The sequence below is a fragment of the Acyrthosiphon pisum genome, chromosome A1, assembly GCF_005508785.2.
Source record: "Acyrthosiphon pisum isolate AL4f chromosome A1, pea_aphid_22Mar2018_4r6ur, whole genome shotgun sequence".
NCBI lineage: Eukaryota > Metazoa > Arthropoda > Insecta > Hemiptera > Aphididae > Acyrthosiphon > Acyrthosiphon pisum.
Window position 1 is genome coordinate 100,903,422 of NC_042494.1, and position 23,666 is coordinate 100,927,087.

At 30.1% G+C, this 23,666-nt stretch overlaps 2 protein-coding genes across 6 annotated transcripts in view; both read right to left on the minus strand.

Moving 5' to 3' along the window:
• Nucleotides 1–676: 676 nt before the first annotated feature.
• LOC100160570 (protein yellow-like) lies at nucleotides 677–8,326 on the minus strand. Of its 3 annotated transcripts, none has more exons than XM_016801442.2 (7): nucleotides 8,011–8,326; nucleotides 5,548–5,782; nucleotides 3,200–3,423; nucleotides 3,010–3,136; nucleotides 2,644–2,907; nucleotides 2,281–2,564; nucleotides 677–1,514 (listed from the first exon to the last, which is right to left on the minus strand). In XM_016801442.2, exons 2-7 carry the CDS (start codon nucleotides 5,777–5,779, stop codon nucleotides 1,272–1,274), a joined length of 1,374 nt encoding a protein of 457 aa, XP_016656931.1. In that variant the 5' UTR covers nucleotides 5,780–5,782; nucleotides 8,011–8,326; the 3' UTR covers nucleotides 677–1,271. The 3 variants fall into 3 exon arrangements, with proteins under 3 accessions (XP_016656931.1, XP_001942648.2, XP_029343768.1); XM_001942613.5 differs by having other exon boundaries at nucleotides 8,036–8,316; XM_029487908.1 differs by lacking the exon at nucleotides 8,011–8,326 and adding an exon at nucleotides 7,500–7,984.
• A 4,766-nt stretch (nucleotides 8,327–13,092) lies between these two features.
• Nucleotides 13,093–23,666, minus strand: part of LOC100169465 (protein yellow) — a 19,615-nt gene continuing 9,041 nt past the window's right edge. Inside the window, exons 1-8 of one of the 3 annotated variants that reach the window (XM_029487906.1) lie at nucleotides 22,421–22,847; nucleotides 21,369–21,603; nucleotides 16,419–16,663; nucleotides 16,230–16,356; nucleotides 15,874–16,137; nucleotides 15,509–15,792; nucleotides 14,608–14,786; nucleotides 13,093–13,987 (exon numbers count right to left, since the gene is read on the minus strand). In XM_029487906.1, coding sequence (XP_029343766.1) covers nucleotides 13,660–13,987; nucleotides 14,608–14,786; nucleotides 15,509–15,792; nucleotides 15,874–16,137; nucleotides 16,230–16,356; nucleotides 16,419–16,663; nucleotides 21,369–21,588 — 1,647 coding nt within the window. In that variant the 5' untranslated portion in view covers nucleotides 21,589–21,603; nucleotides 22,421–22,847 and the 3' untranslated portion in view covers nucleotides 13,093–13,659. Of the gene's footprint in view, nucleotides 13,988–14,607; nucleotides 14,787–15,508; nucleotides 15,793–15,873; nucleotides 16,138–16,229; nucleotides 16,357–16,418; nucleotides 16,664–21,368; nucleotides 21,604–22,217; nucleotides 22,351–22,420; nucleotides 22,848–23,666 lie in introns of those variants that run through there. The other 2 variants (XM_029487905.1, XM_001942665.5) reach the window with 2 other exon arrangements.

Here is a 23,666-nt window from a genome sequence, read left to right on the forward strand (position 1 = left end):
ATCCCATTTATCGGACGTTGGTTGGGAAGAACTGTTCCGCTAGTGCCCCTGACGTATCACATGTCACAGGCGCTAACGGAACACGGCTGCTTCCACTCATACCTCTACAAGAGAGACAGGGCCGCCAGCCCAATGTGTCTGCAGTGCAGGGGCGGCGAGGATACGGCGGAGCACACTCTGATCGAGTGCGACTACTGGAACGCCCTCCGCGACCCCCTGTCTACCCAGTTGGCGCACAGACCGTGCACAGCCGACATCCAGGACATAATCTGCGGGCCGCCATTCGACGAGCTTCCAGCTGACCCGGACGAAAGGGTAGCTATACTGAGGAATGCGGAGGAGTCATTCCGGCTGTTCTATGGGATGGTCGAACGTATTCTCTCACTGAAGGAAGAAGAGGAGCGAGTCCGTCCGGCTGCTGAGGCTCGGCAGTGACCATAACTGTGATCCCATAACTTATATAATGCTTATGAATATTAGTGAGTGGGGGACTGTCCCACCGCTAAACTTTGATGTAATTGTTAATCAATAAACGATGGGAGACGGAGGAGAAGTAATGCTAACGCGGTTCCTCCTCTGGCTCTCGATATCACAAAAAAAAAAAGGTTATTAGTTATTAAAAACTATTCAACATCTTAAATTCAGTCATATCTACATTTTTAGAAATAGATACCTATAATATAATATTACACTTTATTATAATATTTATTGTTGAAACATTACAGTAGTAATTATTTGAACACTAATATCTAAAAACATGAGTGTATGTACTAATAGGCGATAGCACTAATAACTGTAGGAAGTATGCACAATTATTGGAGTGGTAATTTATGAAAGTTAAATTTATTTCAATTTTATTCTTTATATTATGTATTTTGCATTTATGCAACTACTCGTGATAATTTTCATTAAATAAATATTGATTGTTGATTGTTTAAGATGTACGTACACAACACAATATTTATTTTGAAATATTAATTTATATAAATAAATAAATTTATAAATTATAAATTTATAAAAATGTATTTTATTCACGATACCTAGCTAAAAATGTACAGCTAATAAGTATAATAAGTAAAAAACTAATAACTAATTACTATACGAGTAGGTAACGAGTTATAAGTATTTATTATACATATTATTCTATATAATGAAGTAAGATCAATTATAGGCCATGCGGATAGTATAAGAAATTAAATTAAAAGTTTTTTACGTCGTAAATTATTCTATGAAAACATGGCAAGCAAGCATCCATTTTCCCGTATTTACTTTTATTTACTACTAAATACTAGGCGATCTTTTGAGGGGTCAAGATTCTGTATATTAGATGCTAACCTCTTATTGCATCCTGTGCTTTTTATCAATTCGTCCACTTGACCAACTAGCACCCTATACTTGACTGAATTACTATCAGTTACCATAGTTGTGAATTGATTTTGAAGTTGACTTGACACTGCCCACACTTTGTCACCAACAATTTTCATGCCACTAGGAAATTGAAAATCTTCGTCACTCTAAAAAATTACAAAGTATGCGATTATAAATTTGGATTTTACATTAAATACTGAACAAATGCTCTCCACTACCCTTCAAAATTATTTGTATTTTCACTTAAAAAGGCAAATAAGATTTAGATGTTAGTCTCATTAAGAAAAAAAATAAATTAAACATTTTAGGCTTTGACTACGTAATTTCATTGAATTAAGTAGTGTGAAATATACTACTGTCTGCTAGTATTTTTAGATTTAGAGTAGAGTGAGAATAATCCATACAATTTACAATTATTTGTTATTTTTTTGGTTTGTATTTTGAACCAATAAATCTAGGATTGTCTTATTAGCTGTTTAATAAAGAAACCGTGAAGAAAAGTAATTACCTATTACAGTATATCTTCAAGAATATTTTTTAATTTGTTTCATGATTTATGATCAATATATAACATTTTGGGTCGACATACGTAATACCCATTTTCCGAGTGAGTAAAATGTTTCCAAAATCTATTGTTAACCCGAGGCTTAACTACTGGTGTCCTCCTCAAAACTAAACTTATCAGCTACCTGTGGTAGGTATTTGGGGTACTGGGGAATTTGCCAGTATCCGATGATACATAAATAATACACTCGTGTCATATTATATAGTAACCCTATAAGTTTTAATATTAGGTAGCATATTTTACGAAGATTTTAACTCATATACAATTTAAAACAAAATATAGAAACGTATAGGTACCATAAGTCTACAACCACATTTTATGTGTGTATGTAGTTATTATACAGGTACCTTATATATCGTGTGGATGTATTTAGTTGTAAATGGGTCCTGGGTATTCCAACAACCCAAACTGTTGTCCATTGATGCGTATATTAATACTCCATTGTCAGTCATCACTTCAACACTAGATTGGGTTTCTCTAACTTCCGAAGACAAAAAGAATCTACCGGAACCGTCGATTAAACCATTTTGAAACATCGATTTATTTTGTAATGTGTTGGTGTTCACCCACGATTCCCTGATGCTAGCGAAGGCGTGAAAATACAATTTTCGATCGTTTTGTATTATAGGACCTAAAAAATATAATTTCTAATCATCGTGATATTATATATTATAGCTGGTACTCACTAATTACAAAGCTAAATATATTACCTAAGGCTAATCCTAATATTCCATCCATAAAGTCTAAGTCAACTCCTTTAATTTTAAAATGAGCCTTATTTGGGAACGGGTAGAAGTAAGCTTGATCTATCACCCAACTTTCGTCATTTTTAAAATCGTACACTACAAGTTTATATGCATCAGTATCAGTTATGTATGCAAATGTATTACAGGCTTTTGAATCTCTGATATCGACTTCGATGTTAGTAAACAACGAAACGTCTTTTACCTGTGACGATGGAAATTTATACTTTTCTATAACAATGATACGAGACAAAATTAGAGACGTCAGAGTATTGAAAAAATTAAAATTAAACAGTTCTAAGACTTTATACTTTATATTTTATTCATACTTACTTATAACTCTATCGCCATTTTTCAAGTCAAATATCAAAAGTTTTGGAGGACACACGGAACGAGCTGCCATATCAAATTGGTCTAATGTTCCGACATCAACAACCCAAAATCGACCTAGATAGTCAATCTAAATACGTGTGTATGAATTGATTTGGTCATTTTTATATTTTAGTTGTTATTGTTCACTCACTTTGGTTCTAAATACTGAAACAATCGTATTGTCGCAATTGATCGTGCCTTCCGAAATCGTATTTACCTTCCAATTCGGGTACGGCGCTAATAGCACGGAACTTGGGCGATCTCCTGGAACTACTTCTGCGATCGATGCAGGATTTCCCGGCTTGATACGAGGAACCGTTACAAACACTCGTTGTTTGATAACAGCAGAATTTGAATTCAAACCAATATTTTTATCTTCAGATGGGCATAAGCCAAAAGAGAAAGTTAAATGTTTGAAATTATTTACATATATTATTGGAAATAATACGTATTACGGTCTCAAGGAATAATGCGTTATACCATTAATTATTTTATGTTATTACACGTTTTACTGCAAATTATTTAGCAATTGCATTTCTTGAAAATGTTGATGTATCTTTATCAGAATTCTAATAAGTAGTTGCTGAATTATTAAATTTTTTATACTAAGGATAATTATACTTAAATATGGTTTTACAATAATATAAACTATACGTAATATTATATAATATTAAATGTAATATTTGGTATACTTAGATCATTTTTACAAATTATTTATATTGATAGATCAATAGTAATTATTAATTAATAACGTTTTAAAATCATCTAAGCTCCAAATCTGAAATCAAAAATGTTTCCTAATTACCTACTGATATTTAATGTTCTAATATATAGTAGGGGTGGCAGAATATTGAAACTATTGTCTATAACAAATTATATAAACAATAACAAGTATATCGATATTACAAATGAAATATCACAGTATCATTTGATAAAAAAGATATTTCTTTGCGATTCAGACTAGGCGTTTTTGATTTCATTTGATTAGAGGGGCCACACAACATTTTTTTTGGTAAAAAATAATTTACCGGTAAAAAAAAAAATGGTAAAATTTACGGTAAATGTACAGCACTCACATCTCTAACTTGTCACACTATTATACCTATAACTATTATACCTTATAATCAATTGTTTGTGCTACATTGCTTTCCTTGCTCAATATCACAGCCGTACGGTACGCAGCTTATTATAGATATTTTATACCCGGGTTTTTCGAATTAGGTACATAAATATACATTATTTAAGTCCATTAGTTTAAGCACGATTTCGTACGCTCTATTTTTACTTCAATACTCATTACTCGGTCTTCACGTCTGTATATACATAGTTATATCATAATATACTTACACATTTATAATTACATTATTTACATTTGTATAGAAACATTCTTGAATAGGTGTACCTCCTATATTTTATAAATTATTATTACCTATTTAATATTATTTTATTATTGAACATATTTTTTCAAATAAAAAAAATATTATGTAGTTTGTCATTTTGAGGTGCCACATTTAACTGAGAAAAAAACTGTGGGTCAGCTGATCTCCCCCCCCCACGGGTTCACCGCTGTGTTGCTGTATAATTGCCTGTATAATAAATATATACTTCATACCTATTGGCTATTTTACATATTGTTTTCCATATTTTTTTCTTCGTCTATACAGGCGATACAAACATGTTTTTGTAAACAGTAGGCACATTATTCAGTCATTGAGTTATATTGAAACTATTCTGCTTTGTATTTTTTGGGTGGGATTTAGCCTCCAAAGCTCCCCCTCCCCTTTCGCCAAGGTAGGATGTTGCCTTGGTAGTATACTAGTATTTTATTTATTTTTTTATTCATTTAAATTAATTTCGAATGATTACTGGGCCTCACTGAGAAAAACTATATATACCAATGGCAATATTATATGCTATGTAGGTACAGGGTTTCATACGTGACTCAACAATATATTAACTGATACAATAATAAGTGTCATAACAAATACGGGTTTTTCCGGGTTATCTTGACTACCGACATATTTCCAGGACTTCCTGTTATAATAAATTATCTAGGTTATCTTGACTACCACAATTTATTAAATAAAAAACTATATACATATATTCGTATTATATTGTTGGCATTTAATCAACTATCAATCAGTTATTACATTTAATAGGTGGTAAAAAATTCAGGTAAAAATAATGGATAAGTACCTATAAAAATTATTTAAAAATGTTAAACAAAAATTAAATAGTTAAAATCAAAATATTCGGAGGAAAGTACCTAGGTAGTAGGTACGTTTTAATATCCATTACAATTTTAGAAAATGGACCGTTTGCTAAGTGTTGTCGCCAAACTAATTCAGTCTGATATGAATCTAGATGATGGCGAGCTGTTAAATAAATAGATTCCTATACGGAGGTTTCCTAGACGAAGGTTTCTTATACGATGCAGTCAAGTTAATCCTGATGATTATAATAGCTAGGTAGCCGGAGTCGTATACATATTATATTCACCTTGAAATATGTCCACGTCCAGTATGACACAGTTTTCAGGAATGAACTTCCCGGAGTTGATGGCCGATTCTCGGTGATTCGGACTGACAAATGTATAGTCCACGTACACCCAGCTGTACTCGACTTGCATCGTCCCTGCGACAGCACCGCACACGAGGACAGCAGCCGCCATTAATGTCGAAATCAACCCGCCGCCGCAACGGCAACGATATGGCATCATCGTAGTAGTCATTTACTGGACACGGACATGGACACAATAAAATAGTTATTTGTTAATAATATAGTTGTTTACATGTTCAGGTACTGCATTATTGTATATAATAATATAATATAATGATATATTTAGGTATACTGCTGAAAATCAATAACAAGCCTAACCGGAATGAGAAGAAAAAACGGAAAAACTCGTGCGATATTACATAGTTGTTTATTGCTGAGTTCACATATTATTTCGTACAATATTCTGTTTACTTTTTCTCGCATTCGTTATTTTATGTAGGTATGCAAGAACAAAATTATCCGATCGGACACAATATATGCATCATGCATGCAAGTTCAAATTCAAATTGTATGCTATATAATATTGCATGAAAGTAAAATTGGCCTTCGGGGAAATGTAAATGTGTGAACCCGGCTTTCACGTATACATGATACCTATGTATTAGCTAGGTGTTAATTATTTTTACTGTATCGATATTTTCTATTATATAGCTTTATCAAAGTATCATTTGTCCAGAGCGTAGATAACGTTTAATTACGTATAGGTAGTGTTTGAAGTATGAGAAATATTTCATGAAATAATGTTTTGTGAAATATTGGATTTTTATTAATTATTTCATTTTTATTTTTTAAATATTATTTTGTTTTATATTTTTATTATATATAAATTATAATTATAATTTATATTATTTCATGTGAATCGTTAGCAAGAAAACTATGATTTTTATAATATATACCTAAGTACTGGTTTCCTTTTACTGTTTCTTTTTAATATTTATTATGTTTTTTGTTTTATATAATTATAATACATGTTAACATTAATAAGAAACAATGATTTTCATAACATAACATATATGATAAACGTTATACCCAAGCGTTTTTTTTTAAATTTATATTCCATTTTTATATTTTTATTTTTATTTTATTATGTTTTTTTTATATACAAATACATGTCATAAGGATTCTCGATCAAGAAAACTCTGATCTGATTTTTAACATATAACTATATAAGTTACCACGTACATGGTACATATACAATATACCTATCTACTCCTTATTTATTTAACATTTTTACATCAAATAATAGGTACAGCAAAAAAATACAATATTATATTATTATACATTAAAACTAAGAAAAAAATGTGTGTCAATGACTAATGAGGTATTTAATTTATTCAGATTAATTATTTAATATTTCAAAAGACAAAACTACAAAAATAATGATAATTGAAATATTTCATTTTTTTAAATTTCATGAAATTTTCAAACACTACGTATAGGTACGTATACTGTGAATATAATAATATTTTATTAAACAGGGCACTGAGCACAAAACATAGTATACCTACCTACTGCGTACGACGAGTATAATATTATTTAAGTATTTCTGACTTATTTTTATGTAGATACATACTAGATTGTGAGTTTTAGGGCGATTCGGATGAGCGCCGTTTAATGACACCTCACCGAAAAACGCGTACAATGTGCATCCTATACGTACGATAATTTTTTACTTGTACTTATGAGTGTTACATTATGGTATATAATAATTTAATATAGTGATATGTTTAGGTATACTGCTAAAAATCATTAATAAACCGAACCGGAACAAGGTGGCAAAACGGCAAAACGCGGGTAGTTATTTATTTCGTATTAGCCAAGTTCACGTAGTTTGCTTTTTGTCGCATGCGTTATTTTACAATTTTTTTTTATTTCCAAAAATTAAAACTGACCTCAAAGGACAAAGATTTGATGATATCGAAACAGTAAAAAAGAATGCAGTGGATCAACTCAAACAAATTAAAGTTGAAGATTTCCAACACTGCTTCAAAAAGTGGCAGGAGATATGGGACTAGTGTATAACATCGGGTAGTGAATACTTTAAAGGAGACTAATATTTGAAATATTATTTGTGTATTTAAATAAATAAAAAAAAAATCCCGGTATTTTTTGATCACACCTCGTATGTATGCAAGAACAAAATTGTCCGATCCGCCACAATACGCATGCATGAAAGTTAACAAGTTAAAAATTAAAATCTACGCTATATATAATATTGCATGAAAGTAAAATTGGCCTTCAACGATTAGTAAATGTGTGAACCCGGCTTTTGTGTAAACGATATCCGTGTATTAGGTGTTACTTTCTGTTATAGCATTATCAAAATATTGTTTATCCAGAGAGTATAAAACGTTTAATTACGTATATTGTAATATAAATATAATATATTGTATAGGTACCTACCTACTGCGTAAATATATATGTGTACCTTGGGTTATGGCGAATGAACCGGACCTATTGAAGGAGTTGATGACGATGAATAATATAGGTATTATATTATATAAGTATTTTTGACCTTTGGGATTGTGAGTTTTGGGGCGATTTGGACGAGCGCCGTTTAATGACACCTCGCTGAAAAACGCATGCATCCTATATACGTACGATAGCGTATATTATATAGGTACCTACCTACTATAAATTATTATAGCAAGAGACGGAGAGGTTCGCATAATCGCATATTAATCATTGTGTTAGTATTTTCAAGACCACTGTAGTCGTTGACGCGTAATACATTATATTATCTATTATAATTGTGTTTGTGTACGAATTTACAATGAGCCAAAGGTGAACAGATCTATAAGGTTAAAATAGACGCGTGTGTGTGGTGGCTTGTGGACTGTAAAAAAAAACACTTAACCTCTCGCAATAAGTGATAATAGAGTTTAGCACTCGGCTTCGTAGTGCTTGTGATAACGACCATTTTCCCGTGTGCATACATAATAATATATTATGATAAATTAATAAATGCACCAGTTGCGAGAATTGCATATAATTATCACACGAGTCGATAACACGAAAGGAGTTTTAAATTATAATTGCCATTTCGACCGTTATTTGATTACATTATTTTTCATAATATACCTATCAATGTACTGGTGTGAACGATGAGGTGATGTTGCTTGTGATAGTGAAAAACTAGTTATCCGAGTTTTTTTACGGACTCTCAAAAACAAAATCCAATAATAATAAAACCAACACAGACGATAGACACACATCGATAGGCAGGGCAACTTAACTATATTTTTTTAAACTTGTTTAAATACAAGTTAATAAGAAAATAAAAGTAACTTAACCTTTTTTAAAGCTCACAAAGTAACAAATAACAATAGGCATGTTTTCGCGCTTAACCAAATGTAACCTTGTTTCTATATTTTATAAACAAGTCGTTTTTACGGTTTTGGTTATATTTTTGGTAATAACTTTTAGTTTAAGGTAATTGATAATTAATTGTAACCACAAGCCTTTTACTTATAGAACGGCCTATACTATACCAAAATCATTGATAGTCGCGTGTCATCATAGCGCAGTGATGCAGTACGTTTAGTATAAATATATAGTATTGGTATACTGTAGTAATTTATAGACAAGGTAGTAGGTTTAGGGGAGACCAGGGTAAAGTGTAGGATAGCTGGGAAAAGTGAATAAAGTTAATAACTTTTTGAATATTGGTGATTAAATAATAATGAGCGTATAAGTTGGCAGCAATGTGTATCGTCTTTGCGGGATAATGATTTAGTATCATTCAGAGGCGTACCCAGGAATTTTTCAAAGGGGGGGGGGGGTCCAAATTTTTTTTAACATGTAAAAAGTATAAAAAAATGATATCATTGAAAAACCAACAAAAATGTTTATTCATAAATTCTTTAAATGGTAAAAGAAATAAGCATAACATCGTAATCTTATAATTATTAAAATGTAACTTGATGTATTAAAATATAATTTTTAATAGTTAATTTTTAATTGAGTGCTTATTAAATTTTTTGAAGGAATAAATAATGAATTTGAGAAGTCAATTTATGGTTATATAAAAAAATAGTTCTTAAAATAATAGTTTGGACACCATTTTTTGACAAATAAAGTTAACCTATATGCTTTGCCCTGCTCTCCCCTACTCGCATATTATTATCCATGCAACGATTTGGGTTATAGTATCCTGTTTCATATAAATGTTTCAAATACAGAAAAGTGAAAACTAACGATCAGTTCATCTGAAAAGTGTTTCTATCTGTATCTGTCATGAAGATACTAACGGAGTGATCTGCTGATGTTGACGAGAGATGGTGTACGGAAAAATTTAACTTCTGTAGGTGGTTGAATGCAAGTACTGCAGTATTGTACCACCTATACATATTGGGTACCTATTGGGCGCAGATAAATCGAGAATCGACTACAAACAAAATATAAGTTATAACCATGTGGATTGTGGGATGTGAATACTCAATATTTTTAATTATTTTATCAACAATTATATTATAAACATAATATGCTATTCATTGTATTTTAATTGTTATTGTTGAAACAGGATAATGATGATTTTTTTCAATGCCCCTAAATAATAATATCATGTCTCGTGGCTAGAGTATCAACATTACACAATATAGGCATTAACAAAATTTTGATATGATACAGCATCTTGTGAGTTTAATTTAAAATGACAATCTGGTTAAACAAGCAAATGGAATTAAAAAAACTAGTTAGTTAACATAGGGGAAATAAAAAAGGTCCGTTACAGGTTATTTCAGGCTATTCAACATCTTAAATTCAGTCATATCTAAATTTTTAGAAGTAGATACTAATATTATAATATTATAGTACACACTTTATTATAATATTCATTGTTAAAACATTACAGTAATAATTATTTCAATACCAATAACTAAAAACATGGGGATAAGTATTGATGATATTAATAACTTTAGGAACTAGGAAGTATTATGCACAATTGGAGTAGTAATTTATGAAAGTTAAATTTATTTAAACTTTATTCATATAGCTATATAGGTATAGGTATATTTTAAATTTGTATAACTATATAATATTATGTACATAATCGTGATGATTTCATAAAATAAATATTGATTATATTATATATCTTATTATTATATAAATTATTTATCGCATTTTATCCTATTTATATTCGTCATACAAGCTTGCAGGGCGCAATGCCTTCTATATATTGACCTAAAATGTATTTACACACGTATATTTTTGGGTTCAACACACCCAGTCCAGCAAAATGATTTCAAAAAATATATTTTGGTATGTAAGATTAACTCAGTGGCGTATTTATTTTTCATGGATTGAGTCTAGCTAATTTTTCAAACACATTTACAACTTATATTAGCACAGAATATATTAATATATATATTAGATGTTTAGATAGGTATTTATGGGGCCAATAGAGGGGGGCCGGATCCATAAATACCCCTCCCCTCCCGAGTTAATATGCCACTGAATTACAGTGGCGTAATTAGGAATTTGGTTTGAGAGAGATATACGTTTTTAGCAAACATGAATATTAAATGGTTATTATCAAAATGTTAGCAGTAAAAAAAAGTTTTGGGGGATCTATCCTCCTAATCCCCCTCCTAATTACGCCCCTACTGAATTAACTTGTATGCTTTGAGTACTTTTATAATTTATAACATATATTATGTAATATTATATACACAATATTTATTTTGCAATATTATTTTAAGATTAACGATAAACATTTATTTTATTCACAATAGCTAAAAATTAAAAGCCAATAAATATAATAAGCTATACACTAATAATTAATGACTATGCGAGAAGCGGAGTTGGTAACGAGTTATGAGTATTTATTACATATTATTCTACAATATAATGAAGTTAGTCAATTATAGCCTATAGGTAATGTGGATTGTATAAGAAATTAAATTAAGAGTTTTTCTCGTCGTAAATTATTATCATATAAAAACATGTAAGTAATAAACTAAATAATAACAATACATCTGTAATACAATTTAAATGTAAATAGAATGTACAAATAATATATGACACATATTCTTATATTTTAAATTACCTAAGTAATTATATTAAAACATGGTACATAATTTGTAAAATTGTACCCAGTTTTTTTAGTGAAATATTTAGTTAGGTTATTTATGATATTCAAGTGTTTAGCTTAAATTCATAATGTGGTCGGTAAATGTTTAAAAGTATAACTAATTAATAATACTTGTTTGTACTATTTAGTTAATGAGCATTGAGCGTTCTGTTGTATGATTATAATATTTGTTGCCTACCTACTATTATATATTTACAATTTACATTTTAACTTAATATTTACTATAGTCTATAGGTAAGTATATTTAATAATTAGAAATAATTCATAACTTTTAATGAATAATGTTTAATCTAACCTTCCGAGTTAAGATAATCGTTCGTTTTTTTGTAAGATTTTTTTTTCTAATAAGACATATATTATGTTGTAACTTGTGATCGTCAAATCGTGTGTTAAATAAACGGTTTGGAACTTATTCACAAATAACATTTTTTATTAATTAATGTAATTATAAAAATATTTAAGGAATACAGATATACAGTATTGCGTATTGTAATAAATTATTGTATCTATTTTATGGATATATTTTTTTAACATTTTTATAAGAAGCTTACAATCTATATTCGTATTTAGAATAATAAGCAAATGTGATGAGAGGAGTTACATGTAAATATTTTGAGGGGAGAATCCACCCATTAGTGACATTACCTATTTTGAGTTTTTAATTAATTAAATTTAAAAAAAATTGTTTTGTTGTTAATCATCATTTAGAAGATCGTGGCACTATTTACTCTTTAGCCGTCTTGGGGATTACCTGGAATAGATAAGGTTGATACATTTTTTATAAGAGAGTTACAATGAAAAGGGAGTTTGTTTCGTCAAGTACCTACTGTTGTTATTGGTAAGTCATTCTGGAGTGTAAGATTAGAAACAAAGGGAGGGGCGTTAGTTATTTTTCTTAAGGAAATATTTCGAAAAGTTTGAATTTTTAGTAATACTCCAGAACTGGAGCCCATATGTCCAGATAACCCATTAAGTGGCAGATCCAGGGCTTAATTTTGGGAGGGGCATGGGGAGGGGGGCAAAAGTACAAAAAGTTTCAAAATTGGCTACAAAATTAGCTAAACACAGTGTAAAACAAAGAAAGATTACGGCGATTAGGGGGGGGGGGAATGCCCCATTTGCTCTCCTTCTGGATCCACCACTGTGGGTTTTAGAAGGATTTTGTATATTACCAGTTTGATTTTTAGGTTTGTGTGTGTATTTCTGTGAATAAGTATTCTTAGCATGAGTAGGCGATTATTTAGTTGTAGTCTTTTTGACTTTATGGATATAATATGTTAGATTCATATAGTAGATACTAGTTATTAAACTTAATAGATATATCAAAGTATACAAAATGGAAATTAAAAATCGTAAGCTATTTTGAATATGAAAAATTAATTTTTTTTAATTATTAGAATAATTCTAATTAGGCTTGGTTATGTTATTTACGTTTATCCTAAGCAATATATTATATATAATATAAGTAATATGTGTAAATAGTTGCATAATTATTTCTCATCGTCTACAAACACCTAGATTTCTCAAAATGGTTTACGGACACGCACTAATCACATTTAGAATGTAAAATGTATTCTTCAGTACACACTTACTTATGTCTCTAACTTAACGCATACTTATACGAACGTAACTAATTATATACCTACCTATACTAATGAGCTTCTAGAAACAACTCGTGATACTACTTCCGCTACATATATTATATTATATAGGTACGCGTTGCGCAATCGCGATCTCTAAATATATACTAACTAAATATCGTAATATATATGCATCGTTTATGATTATGACCTATGAGGTTATGTACGGTTTAAATTATATTTTATATACATATAAAAAAAAAAAAAACATAACACAGAAGTTGTTTATAAATTTCTTCTGGATATGGATATATGAGCCGTTACACATGTTGTATGTCACAATGATCACCACAAGCAACTGGCAACGATAATAAAGATGCGTCACCTTTGAGGACCCAGACCGCGCCTCACCCGGTTCCTCCGACGAGACTTGCCCAAACAGTCGCGGTTTTTCAGTTGACCGTTGATCATACTCATACGGCAATCGTAGGATAACGACGCCGATTTACTGTGACCGTGTACGTTTACGTTTCCGGTCAATACCAACGACTTAACGGGAGTCTGATGTGCGCCATTTTTGTCTTCGAACACCCTGGACATTCTCGAATAGCTCCATGGTTCCGTGTCTGGTACCGCACGCCATTCATGTAATATGTTATCGTCAAATGATTCGACAAGATACTCGTCGTTATCGTCGTCGAATCTTGTCCTAATGAAAAAAAGAATATATATTAATCATATGTGTACCTGTAGTAGTAGGTTCTAATGAGGAAAGGATTATACAAATTACCACAGCAAGAGAAACCAATCCACAGATGATAAGCATTTTATTTTTTTACAAAAATACACATTAACTGCAATACAATATATTATTATATTTACAGAAAAATATTTTAAATTAATTAATTATATACAATATATTGATTATAATTTATAAATAACATACACTATAATAGTTCATATAGTTTGTCTATTGATACGTGAGAATAATTTGTTAGTCCTTGAAACATTTTAAGGTTTGTGAGTTATTATATAAATTCTACTAAAAAATGTGGTTCATATAGATACATAATCGTGTCAAGGTTAAATTATTTTGTGCAAATATGCATATAATTATGTACCAATTTTTCACTATAATCACAAATTAAAGTGTGAAACTACGTCAACTAATATATATTACACACTACATTTTTAATTTTTTTTAATAAATATTGAAGCAAGCATCCCTTTTACCGTATTTACTTTCTTTTACTACTAAATACTAAGCGATCTTTTGAGGGATCAATATTCTGTACATTAGATGACATTTTTATATCGACAAATGCCGACCTCTTATCGCATCCTGTGCGTTTTATCAATTCGTCAACTCGACCAACCAGCACCCTGTACTTGACCGATTTACGATTAGTGACCATAGTGGTGAAATGATTTTGAAGTTGACTTGACACTGCCCACACTTTGTCCCCTACAATTTTCATGCCACTGGGAAATTGAAAATCTTCGTCACTCTAAAAAATTATAAATGTATACGATTATAAATTTGAATTTTATATTAAATACTCAAAAATTGCTCCACTACCTTTCAAAATTATTTTTGGTTTTACTTAAAACGCAAACAAGATTTAGATCTTAGTCTTACTAAGAAAAAAATGTATTAATTCGTTTTGAGATTTGACTACGCATTTTCGTTGGATAATCTATATAATCTAAAATTATTTGTTGTTTTTCTGGTTTTTATTTAGAAACAATATTATTCAAACAAATAATTCTAAGAATTTTTTATTGACAGTTTAATAAACACACAATGAAAACATTTAATTATTACATCCACAATAACACTTTTTATTTTATTTCATGATTTATGATTAATATAATTAACATTTTGGTCGATATACGTAATATCCATTTTCCGAGTGAGTAAAATGTTTCCGAAATCTATTGTTAACCCGAGGTTTTTAACTACTGGTGTCCTCCTCAAAACTAAACTTACCAGTTACCTACCGGCTACCACACTGGGGAATTTACCAGTAGCCGATGATACATAAATAATACACTCGTATCAATGTGACCCTTTCAATTTCAAAATTAGCATATTTTACAAAGCTTAACAACTTAATTAAAATAAGCTAATAAAACTTAATTTAATACAAAATATAAAAACGTACCACATAATAGTATTAACTGTAACTGCAATTAATTTTATGTGAGTAGATAGTTATTATATAGGTACCTTATATATCCTGTGGGTGTATTTAGTTGTAAATGGGTCCTGGATGTTCCAACAACCCAAACTGTTATCCATTGATGCGTATATAAGTACTCCATTGTCAGTCATCACTTCAATACTAGATTGGGTTTCTCTAACTTCCGAAGACAAAAAGAATGTACCGGAACCGTCGATTAAACCATTTTGAAACAACGATTTATTTTGCAATGTGTTGGTGTTCACCCACGATTCCCTGATGCTAGCGAAGGCGTGGAAATACAATTTTCGATCGTTTTTTATTATAGGACCTAAACAATGGCATTTCCGGTCATCGGGACATTATATGTTATAGGTACTCACTATAATTAAAATAAAGGCAAAAATATTACCTAAGGCTAATCCTAATATTCCATCCATTAAGTCGAAGTTAACTCCTTTAATTTTAAAATGAGCCTTATTTGGGTACGGGTAAAAGTATGCTTGATCTATCACCCAACTTTCGTCATTTTTAAAATCATACACGACAAGTTTATATGCAGTAGTATCGGTTATGTAAGCAAATGTATTACGGCCCTTTGAATCTCTGATATCGACTTCGATGTTAGTAAACAATGAAACGTCTTTTACCTGTGACGAAGGAAATTTATACGTTTCTATAACAATGATAACGGGACAAAATTAGAGACGTCAGTGTGTTGAAAAAAAAATATGATAAAACAGTTCTCAGAATTCATAGTAGACTTACTTATAACTCTATCGCCATTTTTCAAGTCGAATATCAAAAGTTTTGGAGGACACACGGAACGAGCTGTCATCTCAAATTGATCTAATGTGCCGACATCAACAACCCAAAATCGACCGAGGTAGTCAATCTAAATACGTGTGTATGAATTAATTTGTTCATTTTATACTTTAGTTGTTGCTTTTTACTCACTTTGGTTCTAAATACTGAAACAATCGTATCGTCACAATTGATCGTTTCTTCTGAAATAGTATTAGCCTTCCAATTCGGGTACGGCGCTAATAGCACGGAACTTGGGCGATCTCCTGGAACTACTTCTGCGATCGATGCAGGATTTCCCGGCTTGATACGAGGAACCGTTACAAACACTCGTTGTTTTGTAACAGCAGAATTTGAATTTGAACCCATATTGAAGTATAATTTTTCTTCAGATGGACCTAAGACAGAAGAGAAAGTGAAAACTTTGAAATTATTTACATATATTATTGCCATTAATAATGCATTTGTTACGTTCTCAAAGAATAATATGTTATACCATTAATTTTTTTATGTTAATAATAATATCCATACAATTATTTATTTTATAATTAAAGAAACATCTAATATATTTTTTATAGAGTTGCACATGGTTGAATCATAACAGTTTCGTAATTTGTATATTGTATAGTCAATTATATATATGAATATGATATTAAATTTAAACTATTAATCATTAAACATCGTTAAAACATTAATAAATATATCAAATAAAATGTCTATATTAATTAAATGTTGATAAATATACAAAATATATGAAAATATATTAAAATTTCAATTTTATATTAACTTATCCCGCGCACATTGTTCCCCGTAAAAAGTGACAACTTTAAAAAATGTTTAATTGTTCAACTACTTTTGGGTATTGAGTGTAACTCACCAGTAGCGCAACTAGGATTTATTCAAGGGGGGGGGGGTCCAAAAAAATTTGTTTAACTACTGTTTGTCTGTCCTTTTCCTGAGTATATACATACATTTCATTTCTTAATAAACACAATTTGCTGGGATTAAGACCAATAAAAAAAAGTTGGGCAAGTGGATGTCGCTCTGCTGTATAGCAGCTGTATAGTAGGTTACAAGTGGGTCACTGTATAATGGATGGTATTAAATTTGAATTCAATGATATAATATCATTGTATAAGAAAAACGATTCTGAGTGGAGACTGAATTTAGACTAAAATATTATATACTTATATCTATGGTATTAAAAAAAAAATTGACCTATAATAAATTTCAAATTAATCATATCATAATATCCATTAGGTACTTATAACGCGTTATACATCAACAACAAACCGTAATACTATCATATAAATATATAATAGTATACTTTATAAGTTTCAAGTACCCACAAATAATATTATAGTATAATTGTATAATAATTATACAATCACAACAAAATAACTAAAATAATTATTCTAGGTTTTTTAATATGTAATTTCGACCAAATTTGAACTTAAAATGAGTATAAAAATAAACTGTGCTTATGTATTTTTCTAATTTTTTGGGAACAGAATTAACTACTTACGTGAAATTTCGTTTTAAATTTTCAATCCTTAGATAAAAAAGTTGAAAATTTTATAAATTTTTAACTACAAAATAATTATTCAAATTTAAATTTGATAAATATTGTCAATTTTTGAACTTTAAATGATAATAAAAAAAAAACCATGACAAAGGATTTTTAATATTTTTCAAATGTTATTGTAAAAATATAGTAGTAGCCTTTTATTAAATTTTCAAGTATTTTTACTCAACAAATAAAGTTTTATTGACATTCATAGAAAAAAAAACTAATATATTGGTCTATATTGGAAACTGAAAATGTCCCTAAATAGTTCAAAACAAATAAAAATATTTTAAAAATTTTATCATGTATAGAAAATGGAAATATAAACAACCAGTGAAAATTGCATGTATCTACGGTCATTTATTTAAAGTTACACCAAAAACCAAAATCAATTTTCTCGAAAACAGAATTTGCGTAAAAATTACCGTTTTTCCTTAATTTTTCTTTTGTTTTTCACGGCGCTTTTGAAAACTACTGGAAACATTTTTCTTTTAACCCCCCAAAGTACCAACTAGATTCACTTTCCTATCAGAAAAGATACTGTTGAAGAAAAAAAAACACATCATTGTAAAATCAATACATTCATCGTTTCACTCAGAATCTAAAAAACACACAATTATATTATTTACATTTTTAAATTTATATTTACAATGTATGTCAATTAAATATTATCGGATTTGACGTGTTATAAACAAAATACGTAATGTCCAAATCTAATCTAATAACTAATAAGTAATACCTAATCAAACTAATCAATACATTTCGATGAACATTTCACAGAAACTTTTGAAAATAAAAATAAAACTATGACATAAGCCAAGGGGGGGTGGGGTCCGGACCCGGGGTCCACCCCCCTGGGTTCGCCACTGTAACTCACTGCAGTAAGTACGACACACCCACCCTTATAGGCATTTCGACTACGTCTGATCGCGGACAATGTGCGACAGCGTATCAAGTAGGACACGCCGATGAGCGGCTATATAATTGTAAAAGTCAGCCACCTTGGCAATGTGCGAAAATTCGATTTTATGTATGCTTGTACAGTTGGACCTGATCTGCTCGATTAACCAATGTCAACCAATACACAAAAAAAACTAATGTCTACTAATTATTTCTTCTTTAACCAATAGCAATTATTTATAAACAACAGTTTCCAAATAAAATCTAAAAATCCATGTTTGAGCACCTCATTTGGTTGCACCTACTGGGTACAATTGGCAATTGTGTATCTAAATCATCCAGGAACACACAAACAATTTCATCAAAATTGGTCCAGCCTTTTAGGAATGCATACAGGATATACAGGCAGATAGACTGCAAATAGACATATCATTTATATATATATATAGATAAAATCCAAATTTTTATAAATTTAAACTCCGGAATTCGCTGCAATTATAAATAGCATATATGTCAAAAACATCTCATATTTGTGAAAAAAAAATATTTAATAATAATGATAATAATAGGATAGCAATGTCGATTACTTAATTTTTGCGTGACAAAATAGATTTTTTCTCATTAAAACAAAGATTGAAAAATGACTTGTGATTTACCGCCATACCGGTGGATATTGATACGCGCAAGAATTAAAATTAAGCAAACAGATTTTTTTCCACGGTAATGACAATAATAATATACCTAAATGTCTATAGGTATAATCTGTGTATTTGCTGTGACCTGTAATTGTTCGCGATACCCACTGAACTAATTTTAAAACAAACAGTATTGGTGAGCGTGCCTATAATATAATATAAAACGGATTATACGGACTATATATAGTGATTAAAAAAATATGTATATACATTTCAACAACGCTGAAGCCTGAAATCAATACATATTACACATATTATGATATCCATATACAAAAATATATTACCAAGGATTTCGACAAGTTTGGTTACGGGTAGTTTGGCAAAAATAAGCGTAACTATAGCCTATAAGGCCTGCAGGTAACTAAGGAGGCTTAAGTCTCGCCTAAAATTATTTCATAATAATCTTATTCATCGATGAGTGTATTGATTTAAATAATATGTGTTTTTAAATTTGTTATCTATGCGTGTACACACCTTTTATGGTAGAAAAAAATGTTTTGATCTTCAGTTAGCAAGGTTATAATTGGTACTTGTGGGGGAAATTGAAAATCGAAAATTATCTGCAATACCTATAGGTACCCAATTAATTAATTGAAATCAACCCAATTATTTATAATACTACTTACTTACTTTTTAAATTTTATGAAATTCTGGCATAAATTGATTTTGTTGGTTTGTTGTAATACCAAAAATATATAACCGTAGAAACTTAAAATGTTTGCCAAATGTCGAAACGTATAGTAATATTTATTATAGACATGATATAATTTTCAAAATATTTTGATCTTTTTGTGCTATTTACAGACATATTTTGACTAAACATTTTAGCCTTAGTTAAAAAGCTTAAAAATGTAATACCAGATGCTCTTATAGCAATTAAAAAATATATTTGTATAGATTTTTTTAAACGTCTGGAGTTCAAATTTTTAAAAAATTGGATATGTTAATAAATAATAACCATTTTGTAGTTATTTTGCTGTAATCTAAAAATGTTTAAGTAGGTATATAATTATTTACCTACATATTTGTTTATTTATTTGTATATATATATAAACTGGCATCGGCCTGCGGGCGGCCCGAGGTTACCAATATGAATGGACAGTTAATTGTATAATTTAAATAAATAAAATTAAAATTTTTAAATTTTCATTTTGTGTCCCAATTATGTTAGAAAAAGGTATAGGTATCTGGGATACATTAAATAATATGTTACTTATTGTCTTATCATCTGATAAACTGTTATTGAATAAGTATTAATGGCGGTAATACTACAACAGAAGAGATGTATATGTTTCTGATTTTGAACCATCGAATATGATTTCCTTTGTCAAAGTCAGATCCCATGGTTTGAACCAAAGATAATTTTTGATTTTTTTTTAACGATTTAGAAAGTCAGTATTTAGGTTTACCATACTTATACCAAGTAGCTTGACGGGTTTCTTTTCTCATTTTTAATATACTTATAAAATAATGTTGACAAAACTAAGCAAAACCATATAATATAGATATATATACTCAATTCTGTAACTATATGTATAAGTCATATAATATAATTGCCTACATACTAAATATACCTATACTTCATATACCTATTTAACTAATTTTTTTCTACGCAACAGTCTATACGGATGATATCAACAGGTTATTGTAAATAGTACATTATTCAGTTATAATCATCATTCATCCGGGTTCTATCGACTACAGCAATTTATTAAATAAAACTATATATTCGTATTATATTGTTGACATTTAATTAACAATCAGTTATTAAATTTATTTGGTAGTAAAAAATCAGGTAAAAACAATGTAAAAGTATAAACATAATTTTTAAATTTTAAACAAAAATTAAACAATTCAAATGAAAAAATTGATACGATGTAGTCGAGATAACCCTGATGATTATAATAGGTAGCCGGAGTCGTATATACACATTATATTCACCTTGAAATATGTCCACGTCCAGTATGACACAGTTTTCAGGAATGAACTTCCCGGAGTTGATGGCCGATTCTCGGTGATTCGGACTGGCAAATGTATAGTCCACGTACACCCAGCTGTACTCGACTTGCATCGTCCCTGCGACAGCACCGCACACGAGGACAGCAGCCACCATTAATGTCGACATCAACCCGCCGCCGCAACGGCAACGATATGGCACCATCGTAGTAATTATTTACTGGACACGGACACAATGAAATAGTTATTCGTTAATATAGCTGTTTACATGTTTAGGTACTACATTATGGTATATACTATATATAGTAATATAATATAATGATATGTTTAGGTATACTGCTGAAAATCAATAACAAGCCAAATTGGAACGAGAATAAAAAACGAAAAAACTCGTGCGATGTTCCAGAATTATTTATTTCGTATTAGCCGAGTTAAGCTGATATTTTGTACAATATTCTGCTTGCTTTTTCTTGCATTCGTTATTTTATGTACCTATGCAAGAACAAAATTATCCGATCGGACACAATACGCATGCAAGTTCAAATTAAAATTGTATGCTATATAATATTGTATGAAAATAAAATTGGCCTTTAAGGAAATGTAAATGTGTGAACCCGGCTTTCGCGTATACAATAATATGATACTTGTATTAGCTAATTAGTATTTATTTTTACTGTATTGATATTTTCTATTATAGCTTTATCAAAGGATCGTTTGTCGAGAATGTAGATAACGTTTAATTACGTATACTGTCGTATGAATATAATAATATTTTAAACAGGACACTGAGCAACATATACAGTACCTACCTACTGCGTAAATATATATGTGTACCTTGAGCTATGGCGCATGCGACGGACCTATTGAAAGAGTCGACGACGACGAATATAATAATATATTATTTAAGTATTTTTGACTTATTTTTATATAGATTGTGAGTTTTAGAGCGATTCGGACGAGCTCCGTTTAATGACACCTCACCGAAAAACGCGTGCATCCTATATACTTACGATAGCGTATATTACATGGGTACCTACCTTCAATTATAGCAACTATTAGCAAGAACGGAGAGGTTCGCATAACCGCATATTAACCATTGTATTAGCATTTTCAAGACTACAGTAATCGTTGCCGCGTAATACATTATACATTATCTATTATAATTGTGTACGAAATTACAATGAGCCAAATGTCATCAGATTTATAAAGTTAAAATGAGATTACAATTTAGACGCGTGCGTGGTGGCCCGTGGTCTGTAAAAAAAAAACACTTTGTGTCTCGCGATAAGTGATAGCAGAGTTTAGCACTCAGCTTCGTGATTACAACCATTTTCCCGTGTGCAAACATAATAATATATTATAATAAATTAATAAATGCACCAGTTGTGAGAACCACATATAACTATTACTCGAGTCGATAACACGAAAGCAGTTTTACATTTTAATGGCAACCACGACCGATTTTGTTTGATTATATTTTTCGTAATACATTTTGTACTTACTGTCTTAAACTATGAGGTGATGTTGCTCGTAATAGCAAAAAACTAGTTATCCAAGTTTTTGAAACGGACTCTCAAAAACAAAATCTAATAATAATAAAATCAACACAGACATACATTGTATTGTTAATTGAACGGGACAGGAAATTATTATGAGTACCTACCTACCAATTCAATTTACAATATACATATCTGAGCGCACGGCAGTGCGCCAGGCCAAGTTCCAGCAATGCCAGTGTATCTTTACACGAACCAATTCGCCCAGTTTTTCTAACATATATATTTCTATTTCCTCTTAAGATAAACTTTTGAAATTTAAAACACAGATTAATCTTGAGTAGTTTAGATAAACGTTTACTTTCAAACAGCGTTACAATATGGTAATAAGGAATTGTTTGTAGTTGACTTATATAATATATATAATATATTATATTTACAAAATATAATAATGTTTTCGTACATTTATTTTATTCAAATACAAAATATACTAGAGAAAATCTACGACATATAAAAAAAAAAATAAATAATAATAACACGTCGTCCACGATGCTGAAGCCCGCAAAAATAAATGATATCCCCAACAAAAACATAACCGTGAAAGAATGTCAAGTTCCAAACTCCCTACCAAAAAAGTCGGCCTATCAAAGTAGTGAAATCTACATTGTGGCCAAGTCTGCTATTTTTTAATTCACAACCTCACTGCACTCCTACATTAAAGAGCAACACTCCTCTTTTATTTGTATTATTTAACACTTGGCCAGTTTCTGAATGAGGCATAAAACAT